Consider the following 25,457-nt stretch of genomic DNA (forward strand, 5'->3'; position numbering starts at 1 on the left):
ATTGGATTGTTATGTAGCTGTGACTGATGTTCCATCATGTGCATTCTACAGAGAGCTGATGAATATACATCCATATGCGAAGGTAAGATAACGGTTATATTGTTACATGTTCTTTTGTTGATAATGGTTCAATACACACGTATTTTGATCATACAAGACAATTATTACTGCATATCCTCATGCAAAGGTGGGTTGATTTTTGATCATATGGATGCTTATAATTTCTGGATTTCATTAATTCAAGTTATTGATATTTCTGAAACTCTTATTTGTTACATGGATATATACCACAACGTTTGAGAACAGGTATCAGTCATCTGATATTTTTTCTATACCGTAGCCACCTACTTATCCACACAGTATTTTACTTCAAAGTACAGGGAAATTCAATTACTTCGTCATTTAGCAAACGAAGTTGCGTGATCTAAGTCAACTAAGATATAACTTGTTAATTAAGTTATTAGTTATGGGACTTTTGAGCTTCCTGAATTGACAAATATCATTCTCCTCACTTCTCAACAGCCTCTTCACCCATCAATGTCGGTGATCTATGTCAATGTTGAGGTATCTAGGGTCATACAGGAATGGTGTGACTTATATGACGCCAAATTTCCACCTCAGGTTGATACCTGACCTTAATTAGCCTACTGTGATATCGAGGTGCAGAGGTTACTTTGATGACTGTATAGAACAAGCTGAGTATTGCTTGAGCAATGTGTTATAGGAAAAGATATAAGAACTGAGTGGAAGATGCACAACCGCACACGTCAATTCATTGTGTATGACCGATTAATCTGTGTCAGTCTTCACTAACTTGGACGATAATCGGTACCGAAAATATTCAGCCTCGTGAGTGATATTTCTAGGGCTCACTGACACCGCACTGACGCAACTCTATTTGTAAGCTAAACACTGCGAAATTCACGAATGTCTTAACTCTGTAAAACTGTGATAGATATTTTTACTCGTGTGCTGCGAGTTAATATTTAAGGACTTATAACACTGAAGTTCAAGAGTGAAGTTAATACGAATGGTTACTCAATAGCTAAAACAAACGTGATATTTAAAACTGACCAAAATACTGTTTCGGTATACATCTTTGAATGACTTTTGAAATGAGTTATTTCTATAACGACAATACTTTCACACACTACATATTTCGTTTAATACAGGTTGTACTAACCGTACGCGATAAGGACGATTGGTTGAACAGCTTCTGGCAAGTTATAATGCCAAAATCAGATGACCCGAGTAAAAAGCAATTTGAGGAGGCGAAAAGACTTGCAGGAGTCCCAATTGAATGGGATAAGCTTCTTACTGATTCACTAAAACTAGCATTTCAGAAGGAAGATATTGATTTTGATGATGATGCAATGTTACTTGAATGTTACGAAAAACATATTGCAACTCTTCAAGAAAATATACCACCTACACGTCTTCTGGTACATCGACTTGGAGATGGTTGGGAACCATTGTGTAGATTCTTGAATGTGGATATACCAGCTAACATACCATACCCTAAGATGAATCAACTGTCTGACATGATGAAGCTAAGGGATTTGATAACTAAATTTGGATCGATTGAGGAAGTCGCAAGAATGCATCCAGGAATTATGTAAAATTGAAGAAAACACAAATTATTATTATTATCAGATAAGAAATAAATTGTCATCAAGCTTTGAATTCTTACTTGTTGTTGACAGCCATGGTAATATTGGTGAAACATATAGTCAGTATAATAAACTATAACTTTTGAATTTCCTCATTATTTTTTGTCACACATAATAATGCTCATCAAACCAGTTAGTTTATAACAGTCAAACAACTGAATGTGGTAATGATGTGATAAAGGTACGACGAGAAGGAGGTTTTTGAACTACGTTTGAGTGTCTTGAGCAGAAAGTAGTATTTAGAGAACATCACCTATTCAAACCCGGTACTTGTTGGTAATGGAAATTGGAACTTAAAGCTGAACTGGTATGGTCATGTACAATTGATTCTATAAATTTTGCCATATGAACTTAGTCTCACTAGACGAAACATTTACTGACTCATATTGTAGATTGAAGCACTTGGGTAAATCAGCTGAATATAGATAGCACTAATTACGAGCTAACTTTGCGTCCATTGGATAAATGACTTTCACTGTTGCTATCAACTCGCTGACTGGAAATTTCAGCGTCTTCAATTCGTTGTTAAGCTCTGACTGCTACATTTCTCCGTTTATACGTAAGGTTGGTGGAGTTTCCTGGTGCATGGGCTTGACAGTAACATTAAAGTCATGGTTCTCCGGCATATTGTGAAATTATTTGCAATAAACAGATGAGATATGATAATGAAATGAACTCATTGTTGGGCGTTCCAGTAAAATTTCTAAACCTCAGTGGCAGCAGAGATGTAAGTGTGAAGTCAGATCATAGGTTGACGAAATATTTAAAAATTGAAACACAAGCGCATCATTACTCAAATCATTCACGGTGCACCTTAAGCTACTGGATTAAAAACATGAAGAGTTTGTTATCTGCCTGAGCTTCAGATGTCAGGTCTTACGTTTCTACTGGTTCGAATCTTGGAACCACCAAATAGAAATAAAAAGAGCAATATGAGATAACAACTCGGTAGGCGTTTAGAATGCTCTTGCATTGGAGATATTCTACTAGAACTGCAAACGTGATATCGACGACTCAGACTCTATGTGAAAGCTGCAGTCAGAAGAAGGACAACTTGATCTTCAACTTCATCTGTTTCTATAAGTAAAACCAATTCAGTTGCACACATTCTGGCTGACAACACACAATCAGCTGAGTTGAAGGATTGTAGTGACTGTGCTTCGCTTACAAATCTATTACCAATCTAGTACGATGCTCCACTGCCTTGTGGATCAGACCTTCAGGTCGAGAGCTCGCGGAGTGGCCCCCCAAGAAAACCAACTGCTTCGGTTTGGGAACCCAGGCAGTACCACAGCCCTCGCACACATCGAATGAGATTTGTGTGGCGCATATGTTTTTGGTGCCTCCTTGCACCAATATCTATGTGTTAAAATAAGTAAATAAATAAGAGCAATGTAGATTATTAAGGAGACAAAAGTCATCTACATAAGCAGCAATCGACTGTCTCCACAACAAAAATGTTTTACAAGAAGTCACACATAATCTGTCATTTAGAATAATTTGATTATATCATATGCAATGGGAATGAAGGGCAGCTAGTTGTTATTCTCTACTTTGACTTTATCAAAGCGTTTGATAAAGTACAACACGATTATTTTAATTAAAGTCTCGGTATAGCAGAGAAACTGCATAAACGGATCTCATCCATCTGAAGAAATCGAACCTGGCGAGTGTAAATAGGGCACCACTTCTCCGACCCTCACAACATTACTTGTGGTGTCCTCCATGGTCCAGTCATCGGAGCTCTATTGTTAATCTTGTATGTTAAATACATAAGCAACCGCTTTACAATTGGCAAAACGCTTCTATTTATTGACGACATTGTCGTAGTGCATGCATCCGACACACGTCTCAGTTTGAACGTCAGCTGTATTATACGAAATTATCTGGATAAACACCGAAACTGATGTGATGCATGGATTCTCCCTCATCAGAACGAAAAGTCTGGGTACATGTGTTTGAGAACGTTCAGTCCAAAGATAAGATCGCATCTCAACAAGTTGGAATTTCAACATCTGATTAGCATTTGCGACTTGGAAGTGAAATTTTTCAAAAATCATTCATTAATCGAAAAGTCTGCAAAACTTGACATATCAGAAGCTTATATACAGATTCCATTAGTGGAAGTGTGTAAGCATTATTGGCAATAAATGCTCATAAAGGATTGCTCCGATATAACAGACTTCCGTTTGGAGCAAACACCACCCCTTCAATCTTCCAGCAAGTTATGGATACTATGCTACAAGATATGCCTGGTATCGCAGCCTATCTCAATGACATAATAATCATGGGTACAGGCTATACTGACTTAGAGAATAAGGTGAATACGGTTCTCAGATGCATAGCAGACAAGTGGGATCCAATACGTGCTGGAAAATGTTATTTCTACATAGAGCAAGTCCGCTATTGGGGATTCATAAGTGATAAAACCGGAAGAAAACCTGATCCTCAAAACGTCGAGGCTACCAATTCCATGCCTGCACCGGCTGACGCATCAACTTTACGTTTTCTCTTCGGAATGGTTAGTCATTTTGGCGTTTATCTTTAGAGCTCTGCATACTGGCAGTCAATGCAGCATGATATAGAACAAAATGTCGCCGTTGTCACTCCTGTCTGGAGGATGCAAAGAATCCAACGAAAGCTGATCCACAATCATAGCCAAAACCGGATGAGTCTTGGCAAACAATATGCGATGATTTCACCGGGCCAAAACAGGCTGAAATTACTTGGTTGTCGTCGATGCTTTCACAACATGATCAGAAGTATATGACATGCGGCAAACGACATCAGAGAGTACGACAAGAAGATTGTCAGGATTGTCTGATAGTTTTGGGGTTCTAGAGATCTTAGTGACTGACAACAGCACTCAGTTTATGTCATCTGCTTGTAGCCGGCTTTGCAGTGAAAATGGCATATCGCCTCCACGATCTCCTTCGCACCATTCTCAGTTGAGTGTCCAAGCAGAAAAATTCGCTTACTTATTTACTTAATTACGCCTGTTACTCCTCGTGAAGAAGCATAAGCCGCTCACCAGCATTCGCCATCCAGCACTGTCCTGGGACATCCTTTTCAGCTCTTTCCAGTTGTTATTCATCCTTTTCATATCCGCTTCTTTTTCTCGACGTAATCTGTTCTTTGGCCTTCCTCTATTCCGTTTCATTTCAGGATTCCAAGTTAGGGCTTACCTCGTGATACAGTTTGATGATATGCGCAACGTATGTCCTATCCATTTCCATCGTCTTTTCCTAATTTAATCTTCAGCTGGAAGCTGGTTTGTTCTCTCCCACAGAAGGCTGTTGCTGATGATATCCGGCCAATGGATGTTGAGCATCTTGCGTAGACAGCTATTCACAAATACTTGTGCATACTTGATGATGGTTGTTATAGTTCTCCAGGTTTCAGCCCCGTACAGTAGAACTGCCTTGACATTCGTATTCAAGATCCTCACTTTCATATTGGTTGAAAGTTATAGGAATGCAGCCCTTGCTTTGCCAATTCTCGCCTTTACGTCTGCACCTGAACCTCCGTGTTCATCGATGATGCATCACAGGTGTGTGAATGATTCTACATCTTCCAGAGTTTCGCCATCAAAAGTGATTGGATTGCTGTTCTTCGTCTCGAATTTGAGGACCTTGGTTTTCCCCTTGTGTATGTTGAGGCCTACTGATAAAGAGACTGCTGCTACACTGGCTGTCATTATCTGCATTTGTTCGTGTGTGTTCGGTTCCTCTGGTTTACTATATTTCCCTGATAGTTTCTTCGTTGTATCGCAAAGCTGTTTCGTATTTCCTTTTGCTGCAGCATTTTCCGCCGTCGTTGCCCGTTCTTCCACGTATTTCTTCTTGTCGGCTTTAATGCTCTTCCTCACTTGTTTGTTTGTTTCGATGTACTCAGCTTGTGGTTGAACTTTCTCTGCTCGTGTTTGGCTGTTGTTAATTGTTGTCTTCTTGTTCTTCCTTTGTTTGATCCTGTCTAGTGTTTCCATAGAGATCCATTGAGTATGATGATGCTTCTTGAGGTCCACAACCTCTTGACACGTTGAATTAAATGCTTCATTGATACTTTTCCAGTTGTACTCCATAGTAGTTTCTTCTTCCTTCAGTAGATTTTGTAAGGCTTGGAACCTGTTGTTGAGAGCTATCTTGAATTCATTGAGTTTGTCAGCATGTCGAACGAAAGGCTGTATTGAACCTTTGTAATGCTGTTTGTCCGGTTGTCCAGCTCTTCTTTAGCTTCAGTTTTAAATTGGCCACAACCAGGTGGTGATCTGAAGCTGTTTTCAGCTCCTCTCCTGATTCTCACATCTTCCATTGTCCTTCCGAAATTTTTTATTGATGTAAATATGATCTATCTCGTTCTCTGTGGTGTGGTCCGGTGAGATCCATGTAGCTTTGTGTATACGTTTGTTTGGAAATATTGTGCCGCCTACGACCAATTTGTTGAATGCACACATGTTCGCAAATCTTTCTTCATTTTCGTTTCTCTCACACAGTCCATGTCTTCGCATGACATCTTCATATCCGGTGTTGTCTATTCCGATTCTGGCGTTTAAATCTCTCATCAGAATGGTGAGGTCCTTTCATGGGCACTTCTCTATGATTGACTGCAGACTCTCATAGAACTGATCTTTAACGTCGTCGTTGCTATCATTGGTGTGTGCATAATATTGGATAACATTCATTGCGATCCCCTCCTACTTCGTTTTGAATGATGCTTTGATGATTCTGGATCTTTGAGATTCCTATCCTACAAGTGCATTTCGTGCACTCCGCGTGTAGCTCTTCTAGAGTTACTGCAGGTCCCAAGTCCTGGTAAATGAGGAGGGTTGGGCATGAGGTTAGTGACCCCATCTCGTCGAAAACTAACTCGCCATAAAAACGCTAACCAGAAGGATTCACGGATAAGATAAAAAGAGCTCTGACCAATGGGGGAGGAGGGGGTGCCCCAGAACAAGTGATCAGCATGTTCCTAACGTCTTACAGAATTCCTCCTAATCCGGCAGTACCAGAAGTAAGGTCGAGAGCCGAGTGTATGTCCGGAAGAAAAACCCGGATAGTCAATAACAGTATGTTGCCAACCAGAAAGACACGCAAACTCACGAATGAGGTTTCAACTGAAGAATAGCTGTCTAGGTGTTTAGATACGTGCCCTTGCCTGGTTGAAACCAAACAAAGTGATTGGGTACAATTACGTATAGTTTGAATACTGATTCATTTATAATGGCCTAATTACGTTTTATTGGGAAAAAATTAAAGCCTGCAGACATTTACAGTGACAATGTGTCAAACTTCGTGGGTGCAGTCTCTGAACTAATGAGATCTATGGGACAGTTCAATAAGAAGAAGATTAATAATGAATTTTCAGCGAGGCAGATTCAATGGCATTTTAACCCGCCCTAATTCAGCCACAGGGGTGGAGTTTGAAATATGATGGTTAGGTCTATGCACTGGCTTTCATTGTTGACCATCAAGGAACAGACTTTAACTGATGAGACCTTGCGATCTTATTTGGCCGAAGTTGACAGGGTATTAAACGATCGACCCTTATCTCCAGTTGTCCAAGATGCTAACGTTAAACTAGCTCTACCATCTTATAGATTGCTGTTATCGAGGGAATGTGATGGAATAGTCGAAGAAGGTAGCATCAAAGATAAATATGACAAGCATTGGAAACAGGTTAATTATCTAGCTAATGTGTCTTGGAAAAGAAAGTTAAGAGAATATTCACCATCCTTACAAAAATGTCAAAAATGGTTAGTTGAACATAGCAATTTTCAGAATGAAGATGTAGTAATCGTGGCTTCGGACATCTCGACACGTGGAAGATGGCCCTTATGAGTAATTGCAGGTTGTAAAATAGATAACGACGGAAAGATTAGGACGGTAAGTGTTCGTACGAATAATGGATTAGTTTGAAAGGATATACGAAAGTTCTGTCTCCTTGATGGTTCGAATCAATTCCTTGTTATATCAATGTAGGTAGGTCGAGTAGGCGTACTGTTGTAAGTCCTGCTCGTTCCTCTAATGTAGAATATGTTACAAAATAAACCGTGACCATAGGCATCAAGGTGATTTGTGTTGTATGGAGGGATTTCGTGGGCCAATGTGAGACCTATTTTGAAGGTTTTGTGTGTGAAAATCCCTCCATGTATAAACTTTCAGTTTGTTCCCATTGATTCCTTTAGTTGTAGATTTTGTTAGTCTTTTTGATTCCATTTGAGTTGGTAATTTTTGTATTTCATTATAGTTTTTATTTTTCTTACGCTTGCATCAAGTTTCAGTGTTTCTTCCTGAACTGCACTTTTGTTGTTTAACTTGATACTTAGATTTGGCGGGATTTTGCATTTTTGATTGTGAATTGAAGCACTTTTGCACACTTGAAAACGTTGTGTTTCAAAGCAACCAAATGCTATCTTTCGAACAAATCTGTACTTGATCTATCCAGAAGAGATAGAATAAAGTTTATTTGTTGCGATCGGTAATTTTCTTACAACCTTTGTGAAATTCCTTATTTGTTGTAATTTAGATTCGACTGATTGAACAGTTATTGGTTGATTAGCTGGGTGGTCATTTTTCTTCAGGTAATGATATACATTTAAATTTATGATGAATTTCAGAACCGTCATTTTACTCACTCACTCTGTTTTGGTTTCAACCGGGTAAGAGCGTGTATCTAACCCACCTACAAAGCTATTCTTCAGTCCACATCTTAGTCTGGATCCAACGCGAATTCCGTATTCCCATTCGTAGCTTCCAGGTGTGTGAAGGTGTACTTGCCAAATCGTATCATGTTAATAGAAAGTGGGAATCAGATACCATAGATCGTCGGATCGGAAATTTACTGCACCTAGTCCGGAGAAATTTCGTCACGTGTATGAGACACATGAATTAAATTAGAACAGACGGCAGAGCATTGCTTACACAAAGTGAAATCCCATTTCAATTGCTCGTGGATACATCTCGAAAAAGCTCTGTGGAGTGCTAATTTATAAGATATAAAAGACACAGGGGCAAATATGTCCAGCCTGCGAGAGTGATGGACAGCAAGATGAATACGGTAACCATGTTTCACGTGGGTCCGAAGATGTTCCATCCAATCACCCGTTGGAAAGATATTCTAGAATCTCTACGTGTAGCTTCCTAATTGCACACTGCTCACAAACCTATGTGTTTGGATTGGATAGCTACAGTGATGATTTCTTTTATACTAAATACTATAAATACCTGACAGTTTCGTACCATAATTTGATACTGTCTGGAATAACATTCCATTCACCTGTCTTCTGTTTCCTTTTTCGCGACTGGAAGTGTTCTAGCGTTCAGGTGCTCAAGTTGTACGCGGCATATAAAAAATATAAGCTCTAGACAAAGCAAACCGTACTTTCCACTTAAAGAAATCCGAAACTACCCTCTATAGGTTATCTGTTTGGCCTCTTAAAGAACACTTCCCATTTCTATTTAGTTGCATGCATTCCATCGATTGACAGAAAATTGAGAAAGCACAACACCATTTCATAAGATTTCTCACGCCTGACCACATAAAGATAGATGTAAAGCATGGAAACTTTATTCTTTGTGGTTAAGACCTTTTAAAAAATTTTATAGTATATATATTTGTTTATATATACATATAAGACAGTAAGTATTGATAAGTTAAAATCTTCCGAAATAGTAACAATAACCTTCGGATCAAGGATTTGTACCAAAGATATCAAAAACATCACGCGAATTGAAGTCAACTTTCGTCGTCACACAATATGCAAGCATCTGGAATAGGTTGTCAGCAGACATCCGACCAAGTCAGACGCTTGCTCAGTTCAGATCTTCTGCAAACTACTTTACGGACCAATCCAGACTTCCCCACATGCTCGATGGAGCTTACCTAAATGAATCTGAATTTAACGATGGCCCATCCAGCATCTAACCGATTGGCACCAAGTGGCCATGTCACGAACTACAATTAATCGACCCTTGAATGGCCACTGGAATCTGACATTTTGCATTTCAAATAAAGCTTTACTTGTTTCCCATCGTTATGCCTCATATTCCATTTTCGTAACTATTGGACAAACTTACTTCTTTTGATCTCCACAACCATTGATAGTGGTGCAAAAATTAGGCCTTCAAAGATGCCCCAAGCATCAGCAGTTTGACAACACTTTAACCAGTACCACCTTTTATAATCGAAACGTGCCAACCCAGTGAAATCAGATGCGAAGAGATATGATGATGTTTTACTCAATGCCTTAAGCTAGGTGAATCCATCTAAACTAATGCGGTCAGCAGCAAATGTCGAATACTTGAAATTGAGGATTTATTTTCCACTACAAACTTATGATTGATACTTTGAGTTCTGTGGATAAACCTTTGTCAGAGATCAAACTGGTAGTACATTGTAACATGAATGGTTTATAAGCAAGCAAGAATGCTGGCTAGCAGTGGAATTCCGGACGTATGTTCGGGTCTCTGAGTGAACGTCAACTCTGAAATGCAGTTACATCCTGCCGACAAGTTTCAATTAGAACGAAACTCGCGTTCTGGATTCCACAGCTGGTCACCATCCATCATTGCTTATATTTCTTGTGACTCAAGTCAATAATCACAGTACTCACATATGCCAACATAGAGCTTTGATTAAAACAGTATTCATATACACCACCAACGTAAGAGAGCCTCAAAGCACAAAAAGAGGGGTAGCGGCCTTACTGACGAGCAAACATGATGGTGGGAAGGTAACCTCAATCCACATATGTCTGTAGAACAGAACATTTTGTTTATTTATGTCTCTTTATGGTCAAGTGAGATGTCACGAACCAATCGTTATCATTCCAAAGCAATATTGTTATGCCATTCGTACGTGATCAACCTTTCGAAGGGCATTATGGGTTCAAAGGTTAGACGATTGCCATGACATAAGGCATTGTTTTGTCTACTATAATCAGTTTTGATTTTTAATACTACGTTTGTAATTCTGAAGAGTAACGTCATTTTCTTTTTGTAGGACACTGTGAATGAAAGTTCAACATCAATCTGATGTACCTAAACAGAACGCATGTGTAATCGCTAGGACTTGAAAGACGTTATTTGTTAGTGGATAATTTGTACTTTTGCAAAGTTCACTAAACATTCTAATTTATGACACATCAGTCTTTTAATTACGGCAATACTTATTTATCATTACAGACGGGTTCTTCAACTAAAACTTCTTTGGTAATGCGTTCACTTTGCGAAGCCAACTTAAAAAATATTTCGAATAGATGCATATTACCATTAGAGCACTTGTCTTTAAATCGCCAAGCTTTTCTGTCGGAACGGTAAGTCTGTGGTTTCCGAATGCGGTAGTTGGTGTAACTAGGAATCGTGCTGAATATCTTCAAAAAGCCATAGTGTTGGAGTTTGAACAAAGAACATGGATTAATTCCCACAAAGTTGTCAAATAGTCTGAGGAAACATACAAAATTGTAAACAGTCGAGGGTTTTGTCAATAAATAAGAACAGATTTCCTGAAACTATCAGAAGATTAGGGAGATACATCCACAAAATTTTAGAAGGATCACTAAAATTCTTGGATCGGCTTCCAGAAAATTTGCCCACAACAGAGAGATTGGGTTATTTGAGGAACATACAACTTTGTGCTACGTCACCACGTTTACCTCCAGAATTTATCTGGCATTACTATCGAAAGTCAAAAGACCGTAATCGAATCTGATGTATCCACAATGTGATAATATTACATAAATAAATGAGATTTAAATACAAAATAAAATGCTTCGTTCTACAGTGAATGTTTTATGTATTCATCACATTATTGTGATGATCCCGGCAATTAATAAATATAGTGAATTCAGTCAGATTTAATTCATGACAGGTTTCGTGAAAGTGAGATGATAGATAGTATGATTTTCACCAAATTATGAATTACTTGTGTAAGCATATCGGAGTGGTTCGTGACAAACTGAATTTCAAATGTAGTTTAAAGTGGTCTATCGACTTTTTCAACGAGTTTAAACCAGTTTCCTATTTATTCATCACATGATCAATATTCATATATATTAGTCCGACTATCATTTGAATGACCATAACTGTGATATTTTAAAACTCTCACTCTTTTTAAATGACGTTTTGCGTACTCAGTGATTTGGACGAATTTTCGGCTTGAATGAATTTGTCTTGATCGATCACCGAGTTTCACATTATTTGCTTAGTTCGTTGTGACTGGTACAGCCTTACACGTATGAACATTTCACCTAGAACACTTACTCGCTCACTCCCCTGCTCCGTTCTGCCATCGGTTTTGCCAGTGCGTGCATGTAGCTTATGGCGATATACACAAAACGAGGATGGCTAAGCAATTAAACTGACGGAATGGACAAGTACATTGAATAACTTTACAAAACATAAGGGAGATTCAAATATACTAATAAATGATTTGAATGTAATAGATTCATATAAATACACAATTATATGACATATCACAAAGAAGAGATCCAAATAGATACATGCTTAAAATGGACTCAATCTACTTATAATTAGCGAGTAATATAGTGCGATACACAGAAAACGAGGTTGATTAAACACTAAAGCAGATCTAATTGATAAGTAAACGGAACGAATTTACAAAACATAAGAAATAAACAAATATTTGCCATATTCTTGTATCTTCCCTAACGTAAGGAGGGAAGGCGATGTCTGAAGCTCAGCACAACTGAAAGACAATATACCACATAGAGATTGATCAAACAGTGTTAGAGAAATGTATTATGAGCAAAACACTTATTCCACCAAACCATATGAATGACTACTCCAATATAAACTGTGAGAATGTTTGAACTATTTACTCTAATATAAACTGTGAAATTAAGTGAAATGTCTCTTCACAATAGAATGAAATAGCTTAAAACACATCAATAAAGTCAGATAAACCCGAGTTACATAACACACGTGACGCTCAAAACTGTATTCATTAAATATATCTTGTGCTACTTACCAAATTCTTAGAATGAATAAACTGCTCATTGACCATAATGTGAAATATGTTAAAATACAGTACTACAGAGAGTTTAACCTGAGGTACCCAACAGACTTGACACACAAAACTGTATTAATTAAACAAACTCGAACCAGAAATAATTATTCAAACAATTGTAACTCTGCCCTGGGAATCAGAATATCTTCATCTAGAAGAACCATAACGCTTCATGATGAAATCTGGGTTTCTTTCGAAGATCACGAAGCGGATGCCTTTTCTGACAACCGGCGCAACCAATTATTTAGGTACATGGAGTGCTCGTTCAATGTGGGAGACAGGGAGAGTATTCTAACTGGCTGTAGAAATGAGAAGACACAACCTGGAGGTGCTTAGGATCAATGAAACACATTTGATGCAAGTTGGACAACAACGACTAGCTTCACGGTAGCTTCTGTTATACTCCGTCCATGAAGAAGAAAATGCCCCACATACACCAGGAGTTGCACTGATGCTGTCCAAACAAGCACAAAATGCACTAATAGTATGCGAATCTCATAGAACAAAGACCATCAAAGCCTCCTTCAAAACAAAGAAAGAGGGCACTACAATGAACGTCATCCAATGCTATGCGCCTACAAGCGACTACAATGAGGACGTTAAAGATCATTTCGACGATAGGCCGCAGTCAATCGTCGAGAAGTGCCTAACAAAAACCTGACCATCCTGATGGGAGATTTAAATGCCAAGTTTGAGATGGACATCACCGGATATGAAGACATCGTGGGACGACACGGACTGAGAGAAAGGAACGACAATGGAGAGATATTTGTAAACCTATGTGCCTTCAATAAACTGGTCATAGGCGGCACTATTTTTCCACATAAACGCATTCACAAAACCACATGGACCTCACCGAATCACACCACGCGATACCAAATCGACCATATCTCCGTCAACAAAATGTTCAGAAAGACGATGGAGGAAGTTAGAACCAGGAGAGGATCTGGTATAGCATCAGATTATCACTTGCTGGTCACCAGATTAAATTGAAACTCAAGACGTACTGCACAACGGGGAGGGCAATATCAAAAGGGTTCAATACGGCTTCACTTCGTGGTGCTGATAAACGCAACGAATTCAAGATAGTCCTCAGCAGTAAGTTCCAGGCCTTGCATGATCTACTCAATGAAGAAGAAACCACTATGGAGAGCAAATGGAAAGGAAACAAAGAGGTAATCACTTCAACATGCCATGAGGTTCTGAGCCACAAGAAGCATCATCACAAGTAATGGATCACTGTTGGTACACTGGATAAGATTCAAAAAGGAGGAACAAGAAGGCAGCAATGAATACCAGCCGAAAAAGAGCAGAAAAAGTCAAGGCACAAGCTGAATACACAGAATGTAACAAGCAAATGAAGAGTAGCATCTAGGATGCCACTGGACGATCTAGAATTCGCAGATGATCTGGCCCTTCTATCGCAATCGCAACTACAAATGCAGGAGAAAACGACCAGCGTAGCAGCAGCCTAAGTAGAAGTAGGTCTCAACATAAAAAAAGGGAGAAGCAAGATTCTCCCATACAACACAGCATGCACCAATCAAATCACGCTTGACGGAAAAGCTATGTAGGGTGTAAAATTCTTCACACATCTGGACAGCATTATTGATTACCACGGTGGGTCTGATTCAGGATTCCGAGCTAGCGGTTAACTCAAGACTCAGTTTGATTCCCACAATTTATGTCCTATCGACCTATAGAGTCTTGTCGCAATTTCGTTCTGGGCGATGGGTTGATTTGTTCTAAACATCAATAGACTGTTCTTGATGACATCCGAACAACGGATCAAGAGTGTCATGATTGCTTGATTGTTTATAAATTCGTGTGCCTGTTTGATGTTGGCCGAAGTAATTCTTCCAGTTTCGACTCCGTAATTTACAACAATTTCGACGTGCGTATTGAAGTTTCTGATTATGATGCTGAATGACCGTTGGTTTGACTCTCAAAGCCATTTTAATGGATTATTAACAATATAAACAAATAAATAATTACGGCTACACTTATTTGTAAGAATAATTGAAATTCACTTCATAAGATTCACTAACATTTTGACGAGGTATGTAGGTGTATGCTAGAATAAATTAACTCAGTGAAAATGATCATTGTGTAAAATTATCTTTCATCCAAAATGATTGTCTATTCAGTTCAAGAATGTAGATCATTATCAACAAGTGAAAATAAACGAAACGGCGATTGAAACAGTTTGTCTTGTCGTCTGTCACGTTGCTCCTAATCAATAAACTAACTGAGATATTATGAATCAACATGAACACAAGAACCAAGATGGCTAACAGGAATACCTGAGAGACGACAAGAATCCTGATGAGATATTGTAAATATATTAGTTAGATAATTAGGATTAGGTTGTTTCTGTGTGATGTAAAACTTAAATTGATCAAATTTGTGATAGAATGAAGCTACGAATCGATTTCTCATTGAGATATTTCAATAAATATTGGTGGTGCGTTTGTAGTGTCATCTAAGCGCGTATATTTAGTTCTTGCTGTCTGGGTCAAATACCTTAGTATTTTGCAGTTTTAATGACGAAAAGATTCCAACTTAATCGGTTTAACCTGACATCGTTTATTCTCTCTTTGAAGTTACCATGATTTGTTAAACAATCAGTCTGGTTAGACTGTTATTCTTCACATATAAATATCTCAACAAGTGATTGTGCAGTCAGACATTTATTTTTAATGTGGTATGCCGATAGTTATTACAGAGATAATGAATGTTCTTATCTTGTTGTTTTGTCTGATTATTTTCATTCTCCACTCTCATGAATAAGTGTCAGTATACTAACACCTCTCCCTGTGAATTAGACATTATACAGATGAACGGTTATCATGGATGAACGTATTTAACCATTTGATTTGTGTGTAGTGTTTCTTCGTTTACAAAGATAGTTTGAAATAAGTTCCGTTAATCGGTAAAAGTAGAATGATGTAACTAAAATATAACATTGTTATGCTTTGATCCCTGTTTATTTGTTTCTTAATTCATATATCCTTTTACAGTTGAAATTATGTCGAAAACTCCATCATCAATATCAGTTATTGTTACTGGTCTACCAAGAACCGGAACGACCAGTATGAAAAAGGCATTGGAAATAATTTACAATCAACCTTGTTATCATGGTTATGAACTTGTGACCAGAAAACAATGTGACATTGCTAAATGGCAAATGCTTATCGATGAAGTACGAACAACACGTTGCGAGGAGAAGATACATAAATGTTTGAGTGAAATGTTGGTTGGCTACCGATCTGTGGGTAATATCCAAGTATGTTGGTTATACAAGGAATTGATGACTTTATACCCTGATGCAAAGGTGGGTTGAGAGTTCTTATTATGTGGATGATTATAATCTCTGGACTTCATTATTTCAAATTATTGATATCCCTGAAACTCTTATTTCTAACATGGATATATATCGCAACGTTTGAGAACAGGTGTCAATTATCTGGTGTTTAGATATACCGTTACCACGTACTTCATTTACCTAGTGTTATAATGACAAGTACTGGGAAATTCAGTTGCTTCGTTATTTGCAAACGATGTTTCGTACACCATTTCAACCAAAATGTAACTTGTTAATAAAATTAATAGTGAGAACTTCCTGAATTGAAAAGTAATATTTTCGTCACTTTTCGAAAGCATCCTCACTCTTTCCCTTATAATCACTGAAATTCAACAATAGCGCAATCTGTAACTATTGCGGATAATCAATATTGCTGATCTGTGTTGACATTATGGCTAAGTAAACGTTTTATGGAGAAAGACATAAGAACTGAGTGGCAGATGAACCACTGCACACGCCAGTTGATTGTGTGTAACTGACTAGTCTTAGCCAGTCGTCATTGACTTGCGTGATGTTATCACGAATGATCAATTGATCGGTCAGACAAACTTGATCCTTAAAATAAACCAAAGTGATGTTTTGGTATATATCTTTGAATGACCTTTGAAATGTGTTATTTCTATATCGATAATACTTTAATATACCATAAACCTCGTTTTATACAGGTTGTACTAACGGTTCGCGATAAAAACGATTGGTTGATCAGTTTGCGACAAGTGGTTATGCCTAAATCGGATGATCCACGTAAAATACAAATGGATGAAGCAAAAAGACGTGCAAGAATCCCTGTTGAATTTGACAAACTTCTTACTGATTCATTGAAACTAGCATTTCAGAAGGAAGATATTGATTTTGATGATGATGCAATGTTACTTGAATGTTACGAAAAACATAACAAAACTCTTCAGGAAAATATACCATCTGAACGTCTTTTGGTATATCATATTGGAGATGGTTGGGAACCATTGTGTAGATTCTTGAATGTGGATGTGCCAACTAATATACCATTTCCCGAGACCAATCATCACGCTGACTTGCAAAAACTAAGGGAATTGACGAAGAAATTAGGATCGATTGAAGAAGTCGCTAGAATTCATCCAGGAATTGTATAAAACTGTAGTATACACTGATTGTACTAAACATTGACGATATTATTATCTAAGAAATAAATTGTAATCAACCCTTGAATTCCACCTTCTCATTGACAACCATGGTAATATTAGTGAAACATATAGTCAGTATAATAAACTAAAATTTTGAATTTCTTAATTATTTTCTCACCATACATCATGATGTACATAAGCACCGTCTGTTAATAACGGTCAAATAACTGAATGTAGAGATGAAGTGATTGAATATACGGTGAGAAAACGTAACTCAACTACGTTTAGGTTTCTTGAAAAGAATGTAATATTTATGGAACAATAATTTCACGAACCCTGTCCGAAAATCACTTACTCACAGATACGCTGAAGCGTATTTACTTGCTCAAAACGACTGGTATTCTTTGGGACTATTAGATCACATTGTTTTAGAACAAATCAAGGTGTCTGATAATACTATATTCCCAGATAACAATATATTACATGAGATATGCTAGTTTGTAGCCAAGGTCAAGTTGCTACAAATGCTGCAGGTCTTACTGTATTAGGTTGCCCAATGACGTTGATATTGTTATAGTGGACATGAGCAATATAAACAAAGGCTAAGTCTCCATACATTGGAATAATAATTCTAGTATGACTCATATCAAGTGTCGCTTGTCCTTACCATCTGATCCGTACTAGTGGACTTTCTACTTAATGCGGATTTTATTTTAAATAGAGTCAAACTAACTGTATTTTGAGAATATGAGGACTCAACATTATTTCGTGGGGGAGGTTGTAGTCATTAAATTTAACGACGGATCTGAACTTCGAGTCTTCAAAAAAGAAGTGAAGGTGATAAAGCATTGACTAAGTACTAAATACCAACGTCATACACTTTCGGTATACCCGTTGCAGTTGTAATTCACAGTGGTACACCCTACACATATCGAATCATTGGTTTAAATAATAGATACTCGGACCGAATCCTGAAGGTTTCGACTAGACCACTGATCACCATGTGGATTGGCTTTTACGAGAAATTCCTTATCAGGATGAAACGAATGTCTTATAAATCTTAATGTACGATCTTTATTTGAGCAACTTTAGTTTCAAATGTAGATTACATCTAATGAGTTGTAAACTACTTAGTGAATAACTCAGCTGGTATTTCTTTTAATAAGCGTGACACTACTCGTCAGCTAAGCAATTATTGTCGTAAAACAACAGAAAACCATAATCACATAAAATCCATAATTGATTTTCGTGTACACTTGCTCAACTGAAGTTAGAAACAAACTGTTCTCTCAAAATCTTTGCTTGCAGTGCCAATTATTGGTGAGTATGCAGAACAGACATTCACTCTTTTCTGCTATATACTTGGATTGTCAAATTAATGTGTTGACTATGTTTCTAATATTCCGTTTCATCTATCTCCTAAGCACCAGACATTCATAGGGAGTAGGAAACACTTCAGTTAGATATAGTAAACAAAAGATAAAAATATCGACTTGTTTGCTGTACATTATTGTACTTTATCTATAAATGACGTTCGGCATACACAGAGATTATAAAGAATTTTAGGCTTGAATTAATTTGTCTTGATCGATCCTCGAGTTTCACATTATTCACTTAGTTCAATGTGTCTGTTAGAGCCTTCATTATATGAAAATTTTATCTGGAACACTTAGTCGCACATTCCTCTAATACATTCTCCCATCGGTTTTGTCAGTGTGTGTATGTAGAATATAGCGATACAGACAAAACCAGTTCGTATAAGCCATTAAACTGGCCGAGTCGAGCACTTCACTGAAGGACTTTACAAAACATAAAATAACTATCAAACCATTATTAGAATTCAATTGTATCAACAAGTGATTTGAATGAAATAGATTCATGTAAATACACAATTATATGACATATCACAAAGAACACATTCGCAGATAGCTACATGCTTAAAATTGACTCAATCTACTTATAATTAGCGAGTAATATAGTGCGATACACATAAAACTAGGTTGACTAAACACAAAAGCAGGCCGAATTTGTAAGTACAACGAACGAATTTACAAAACCTAAGAAATACTTTATTATTTGCAATATTTGTATATTCTAATGTATGGACAGGAGGCTATGTCTGAAGCTCAGCAAAACTGAGAGGCAATACACCACACTTAGATTGATCAAACAATTTTAGATAAAGTATTATGAGCAAAACTTGTTCCGTCAAACCATATGAATGACTACTCCAATATAAACTGTGAGAATGAATAAACTACTTATTGACTGTAGGATGAGATGTGATAAATACATTAACACAGGGACTTCAACCTGAGTTATGGATACTATGCTACAAGATATGCCTGGTATCGCAGCCTATCTCAATGACATAATAATCATGGGTACAGGCTATACTGACTTAGAGAATAAGGTGAATACGGTTCTCAGATGCATAGCAGACAAGTGGGATCCAATACGTGCTGGAAAATGTTATTTCTACATAGAGCAAGTCCGCTATTGGAGATTCATAAGTGATAAAACCGGAAGAAAACCTGATCCTCAAAACGTCGAGGCTACCAATTCCATGCCTGCACCGGCTGACGCATCAACTTTACGTTTTCTCTTCGGAATGGTTAGTCATTTTGGCGTTTATCTTTAGAGCTCTGCATACTGTCAGTTAATGCAGCATGATATAGAACAAAATGTCGCAGTTGTCACTCCTGTCTGGAGGATGCAAAGAATCCAACGAAAGCTGATCCACAATCATAGCCAAAACCGGATGAGTCTTGGCAAACAATATGCGATGATTTCACCGGGCCAAAACAGGCTGAAATTACTTGGTTGTCGTCGATGCTTTCACAACATGATCAGAAGTATATGACATGCGGCAAACGACATCAGAGAGTACGACAAGAAGATTGTCAGGATTGTCTGATAGTTTTGGGGTTCTAGAGATCTTAGTGACTGACAACAGCACTCAGTTTATGTCATCTGCTTGTAGCCGGCTTTGCAGTGAAAATGGCATATCGCCTCCACGATCTCCTTCGCACCATTCTCAGTTGAGTGTCCAAGCAGAAAAATTCGCTTACTTATTTACTTAATTACGCCTGTTACTCCTCGTGAAGAAGCATAAGCCGCTCACCAGCATTCGCCATCCAGCACTGTCCTGGGACATCCTTTTCAGCTCTTTCCAGTTGTTATTCATCCTTTTCATATCCGCTTCTTTTTCTCGACGTAATCTGTTCTTTGGCCTTCCTCTATTCCGTTTCATTTCAGGATTCCAAGTTAGGGCTTACCTCGTGATACAGTTTGATGATATGCGCAACGTATGTCCTATCCATTTCCATCGTCTTTTCCTAATTTAATCTTCAGCTGGAAGCTGGTTTGTTCTCTCCCACAGAAGGCTGTTGCTGATGATATCCGGCCAATGGATGTTGAGCATCTTGCGTAGACAGCTATTCACAAATACTTGTGCATACTTGATGATGGTTGTTATAGTTCTCCAGGTTTCAGCCCCGTACAGTAGAACTGCCTTGACATTCGTATTCAAGATCCTCACTTTCATATTGGTTGAAAGTTATAGGAATGCAGCCCTTGCTTTGCCAATTCTCGCCTTTACGTCTGCACCTGAACCTCCGTGTTCATCGATGATGCATCACAGGTATGTGAATGATTCTACATCTTCCAGAGTTTCGCCATCAAAAGTGATTGGATTGCTGTTCTTCGTCTCGAATTTGAGGACCTTGGTTTTCCCCTTGTGTATGTTGAGGCCTACTGATAAAGAGACTGCTGCTACACTGGCTGTCATTATCTGCATTTGTTCGTGTGTGTTCGGTTCTTCTGGTTTACTATATTTCCCTGATAGTTTCTTCGTTGTATCGCAAAGCTGTTTCGTATTTCCTTTTGCTGCAGCATTTTCTGCCGTCGTTGCCCGTTCTTCCACGTATTTCTTCTTGTCGGCTTTAATGCTCTTCCTCACTTGTTTGTTTGTTTCGATGTACTCAGCTTGTGGTTGAACTTTCTCTGCTCGTGTTTGGCTGTTGTTAATTGTTGTCTTCTTGTTCTTCCTTTGTTTGATCCTGTCTAGTGTTTCCATAGAGATCCATTGAGTATGATGATGCTTCTTGAGGTCCACAACCTCTTGACACGTTGAATTAAATGCTTCATTGATACTTTTCCAGTTGTACTCCATAGTAGTTTCTTCTTCCTTCAGTAGATTTTGTAAGGCTTGGAACCTGTTGTTGAGAGCTATCTTGAATTCATTGAGTTTGTCAGCATGTCGAAAGAAAGGCTGTATTGAACCTTTGTAATGCTGTTTGTCCGGTTGTCCAGCTCTTCTTTAGCTTCAGTTTTAAATTGGCCACAACCAGGTGGTGATCTGAAGCTGTTTTCAGCTCCTCTCCTGATTCTCACATCTTCCATTGTCCTTCCGAAATTTTTTATTGATGTAAATATGATCTATCTCGTTCTCTGTGGTGTGGTCCGGTGAGATCCATGTAGCTTTGTGTATACGTTTGTTTGGAAATATTGTGCCGCCTACGACCAATTTGTTGAATGCACACATGTTCGCAAATCTTTCTTCATTTTCGTTTCTCTCACACAGTCCATGTCTTCGCATGACATCTTCATATCCGGTGTTGTCTATTCCGATTCTGGCGTTTAAATCTCTCATCAGAATGGTGAGGTCCTTTCATGGGCACTTCTCTATGATTGACTGCAGACTCTCATAGAACTGATCTTTAACGTCGTCGTTGCTATCATTGGTGTGTGCATAATATTGGATAACATTCATTGCGATCCCCTCCTACTTCGTTTTGAATGATGCTTTGATGATTCTGGATCTTTGAGATTCCTATCCTACAAGTGCATTTCGTGCACTCCGCGTGTAGCTCTTCTAGAGTTACTGCAGGTCCCAAGTCCTGGTAAATGAGGAGGGTTGGGCATGAGGTTAGTGACCCCATCTCGTCGAAAACTAACTCGCCATAAAAACGCTAACCAGAAGGATTCGCGGATAAGATAAAAAGAGCTCTGACCAATGGGGGAGGAGGGGTGCCCCAGAACAAGTGATCAGCATGTTCCTAACGTCTTACAGAATTCCTCCTAATCCGGCAGTACCAGAGGTAAGGTCGAGAGCTGAGTGTATGTCCGGAAGAAAAACCCGGATAGTCAATAACAGTATGTTGCCAACCAGAAAGACACGCAAACTCACGAATGAGGTTTCAACTGAAGAATAGCTATCTAGGTGTTTAGATACGTGCCCTTGCCTGGTTGAAACCAAACAAAGTGATTGGGTACAATTACGTGTAGTTTGAATACTGATTCATTTATAATGGCCTAATTACGTTTTATTGGGAAAAAATTAAAGCCTGCAGACATTTACAGTGACAATGTGTCAAACTTCGTGGGTGCAGTCTCTGAACTAATGAGATCTATGGGACAGTTCAGTAAGAAGAAGATTAATAATGAATTTTCAGCGAGGCAGATTCAATGGCATTTTAACCCGCCCTAATTCAGCCACAGGGGTGGAGTTTGAAATATGATGGTTAGGTCTATGCACTGGCTTTCATTGTTGACCATCAAGGAACAGACTTTAACTGATGAGACCTTGCGATCTTATTTGGCCGAAGTTGACAGGGTATTAAACGATCGACCCTTATCTCCAGTTGTCCAAGATGCTAACGTTAAACTAGCTCTACCATCTTATAGATTGCTGTTATCGAGGGAATGTGATGGAATAGTCGAAGAAGGTAGCATCAAAGATAAATATGACAAGCATTGGAAACAGGTTAATTATCTAGCTAATGTGTCTTGGAAAAGAAAGTTAAGAGAATATTCACCATCCTTACAAAAATGTCAAAAATGGTTAGTTGAACATAGCAATTTTCAGAATGAAGATGTAGTAATCGTGGCTTCGGACATCTCGACACGTGGAAGATGGCCCTTATGAGTAATTGCAGGTTGTAAAATAGATAACGACGGAAAGATTAGGACGGTAAGTGTTCGTACGAATAATGGATTAGTTTGAAAGGATATACGAAAGTTCTGTCTCCTTGATGGTTCGAATCAATTCCTTGTTATATCAATGTAGGTAGGTCGAGTAGGCGTACTGTTGTAAGTCCTGCTCGTTCCTCTAATGTAGAATATGTTACAAAATAAACCGTGACCATAGGCATCAAGGTGATTTGTGTTGTATGGAGGGATTTCGTGGGCCAATGTGAGACCTATTTTGAAGGTTTTGTGTGTGAAAATCCCTCCATGTATAAACTTTCAGTTTGTTCCCATTGATTCCTTTAGTTGTAGATTTTGTTAGTCTTTTTGATTCCATTTGAGTTGGTAATTTTTGTATTTCATTATAGTTTTTATTTTTCTTACGCTTGCATCAAGTTTCAGTGTTTCTTCCTGAACTGCACTTTTGTTGTTTAACTTGATACTTAGTTTTGGCGGGATTTTGCATTTTTGATTGTGAATTGAAGCACTTTTGCACACTTGAAAACGTTGTGTTTCAAAGCAACCAAATGCTATCTTTCGAACAAATCTGTACTTGATCTATCCAGAAGAGATAGAATAAAGTTTATTTGTTGCGATCGGTAATTTTCTTACAACCTTTGTGTAAGATCCATTTTGAAGGTTTTATGTGTTGGTGAAAATCCCTCCATGTATATACTTGTACTTTATTCCTATTGATCACATTAGTTGTACAATGTTGTATTTTGATTACATTTGAATTGTTAATATTTGTATTTTTGTTATAGTTTTTGTTTTTATTACGCATTCACTAAGTTTGTGTTTCTTCCTGAACTGCATCTGCGTTGTTTTACTTGACACTTGTTCTTGACGGTAGCCATATTGATTTGTTCCTCCTGTTGTGTATGATCTATCCAGCCAGGATAGAATAACGTTGATTTGTTGTGATTGGTAATTTTTCCTCATCTTCTATCAACTTCTTTATTTATTGTAATTTAGATTTAATTGATTGAACAATCATTGGTTGAATAGCCGAGTGATAATATTTGTTTAGGTAATGATTTACATTAAATTTATTATGAATTATAGAACCGCTAGTTACCCGATTACTTGTTCTGATTTCGACGGGAAAGGGCGCGTGTCTAAAATCCCCGGTAGGCTATTCTTCAACATCCAAACCGTAGTTTGGATCCTACACTTTGTGAAATTCCTTATTTGTTGTAATTTAGATTCGACTGATTGAACAGTTATTGGTTGATTAGCTGGGTGGTCATTTTTCTTCAGGTAATGATATACATTTAAATTTATGATGAATTTCAGAACCGTCATTTTACTCACTCACTCTGTTTTGGTTTCAACCGGGTAAGAGCGTGTATCTAACCCACCTACAAAGCTATTCTTCAGTCCACATCTTAGTCTGGATCCAACGCGAATTCCGTATTCCCATTCGTAGCTTCCAGGTGTGTGAAAGTGTACTTGCCAAATCGTATCATGTTAATAGAAAGTGGGAATCAGATACCATAGATCGTCGGATCGGAAATTTACTGCACCTAGTCCGGAGAAATTTCGTCACGTGTATGAGACACATGAATTAAATTAGAACAGACGGCAGAGCATTGCTTACACAAAGTGAAATCCCATTTCAATTGCTTGTGGATACATCTCGAAAAAGCTCTGTGGAGTGCTAATTTGGAAGATGTAAAAGACACAGGGGCAAATATGTACAGCCTGCGAGAGCGATGGACAACAAGATGAATACGGTAACCATGTTTCAGGTGGATCCGAGGAAAAATGGTTGCGTAACAGACTTTCAAGAGGGAAAGGTGTGGGTAAGGTCCACGGGTGAACTCGAGGAAGCTGTAAGAAGTTCATTAAGAGCTGAAGATATTCCATCCAATCACCCGTTGGAAAGATATTCTAGAATCTCTACGTGTAGCTTCCTAATTGCACACTGCTCACAAACCTATGTGTTTGGATTGGATAGCTACAGTGATGATTTCTTTTATACTAAATACTATAAATACCTGACAGTTTCGTACCATAATTTGATACTGTCTGGAATAACATTCCATTCACCTGTCTTCTGTTTCCTTTTTCGCGACTGGAAGTGTTCTAGCGTTCAGGTGCTCAAGTTGTACGCGGCATATAAAAATATAAGCTCTAGACAAAGCAAACCGTACTTTCCACTTAAAGAAATCCGAAACTACCCTCTATAGGTTATCTGTTTGGCCTCTTAAAGAACACTTCCCATTTCTATTTAGTTGCATGCATTCCATCGATTGACAGAAAATTGAGAAAGCACAACACCATTTCATAAGATTTCTCACGCCTGACCACATAAAGATAGAT

The 25,457-nt window shown here is 38.1% G+C and overlaps 2 protein-coding genes across 2 annotated transcripts; both read left to right on the plus strand.

Moving 5' to 3' along the window:
• The first annotated feature begins 551 nt into the window (after positions 1-551).
• Positions 552-1,744, plus strand: MS3_00000994 (uncharacterized protein). Its single transcript, XM_051208541.1, has one exon. It carries the CDS (start codon positions 1,104-1,106, stop codon positions 1,617-1,619), a length of 516 nt encoding a protein of 171 aa, XP_051064157.1. The 5' UTR covers positions 552-1,103; the 3' UTR covers positions 1,620-1,744.
• Positions 1,745-15,717: 13,973 nt separating this feature from the next.
• Positions 15,718-17,206, plus strand: MS3_00000995 (uncharacterized protein). Its single transcript, XM_051208542.1, has 2 exons — positions 15,718-16,029; positions 16,725-17,206. The coding sequence occupies exons 1-2, from the start codon at positions 15,790-15,792 to the stop codon at positions 17,169-17,171; spliced, it is 687 nt and encodes a 228-aa protein (XP_051064158.1). The 5' UTR covers positions 15,718-15,789; the 3' UTR covers positions 17,172-17,206.
• The last annotated feature ends 8,251 nt before the right edge of the window (positions 17,207-25,457 follow it).

Source organism: Schistosoma haematobium (assembly GCF_000699445.3).
Source record: "Schistosoma haematobium chromosome Unknown HiC_scaffold_12, whole genome shotgun sequence".
Lineage (NCBI taxonomy): Eukaryota > Metazoa > Platyhelminthes > Trematoda > Strigeidida > Schistosomatidae > Schistosoma > Schistosoma haematobium.

Bases quoted from the DNA above. Each gene is read 5' to 3' on its own strand.
- MS3_00000995 (XM_051208542.1), top strand. From the start codon at position 15,790: ATGAAAAAGGCATTGGAAATAATTTACAATCAACCTTGTTATCATGGT. The intron at 16,030-16,724 runs GTGGGTTGAGAG...CGTTTTATACAG, and splicing joins CTTTATACCCTGATGCAAAG to GTTGTACTAACGGTTCGCGA.
- MS3_00000994 (XM_051208541.1), top strand. From the start codon at position 1,104: ATGACTTTTGAAATGAGTTATTTCTATAACGACAATACTTTCACACAC.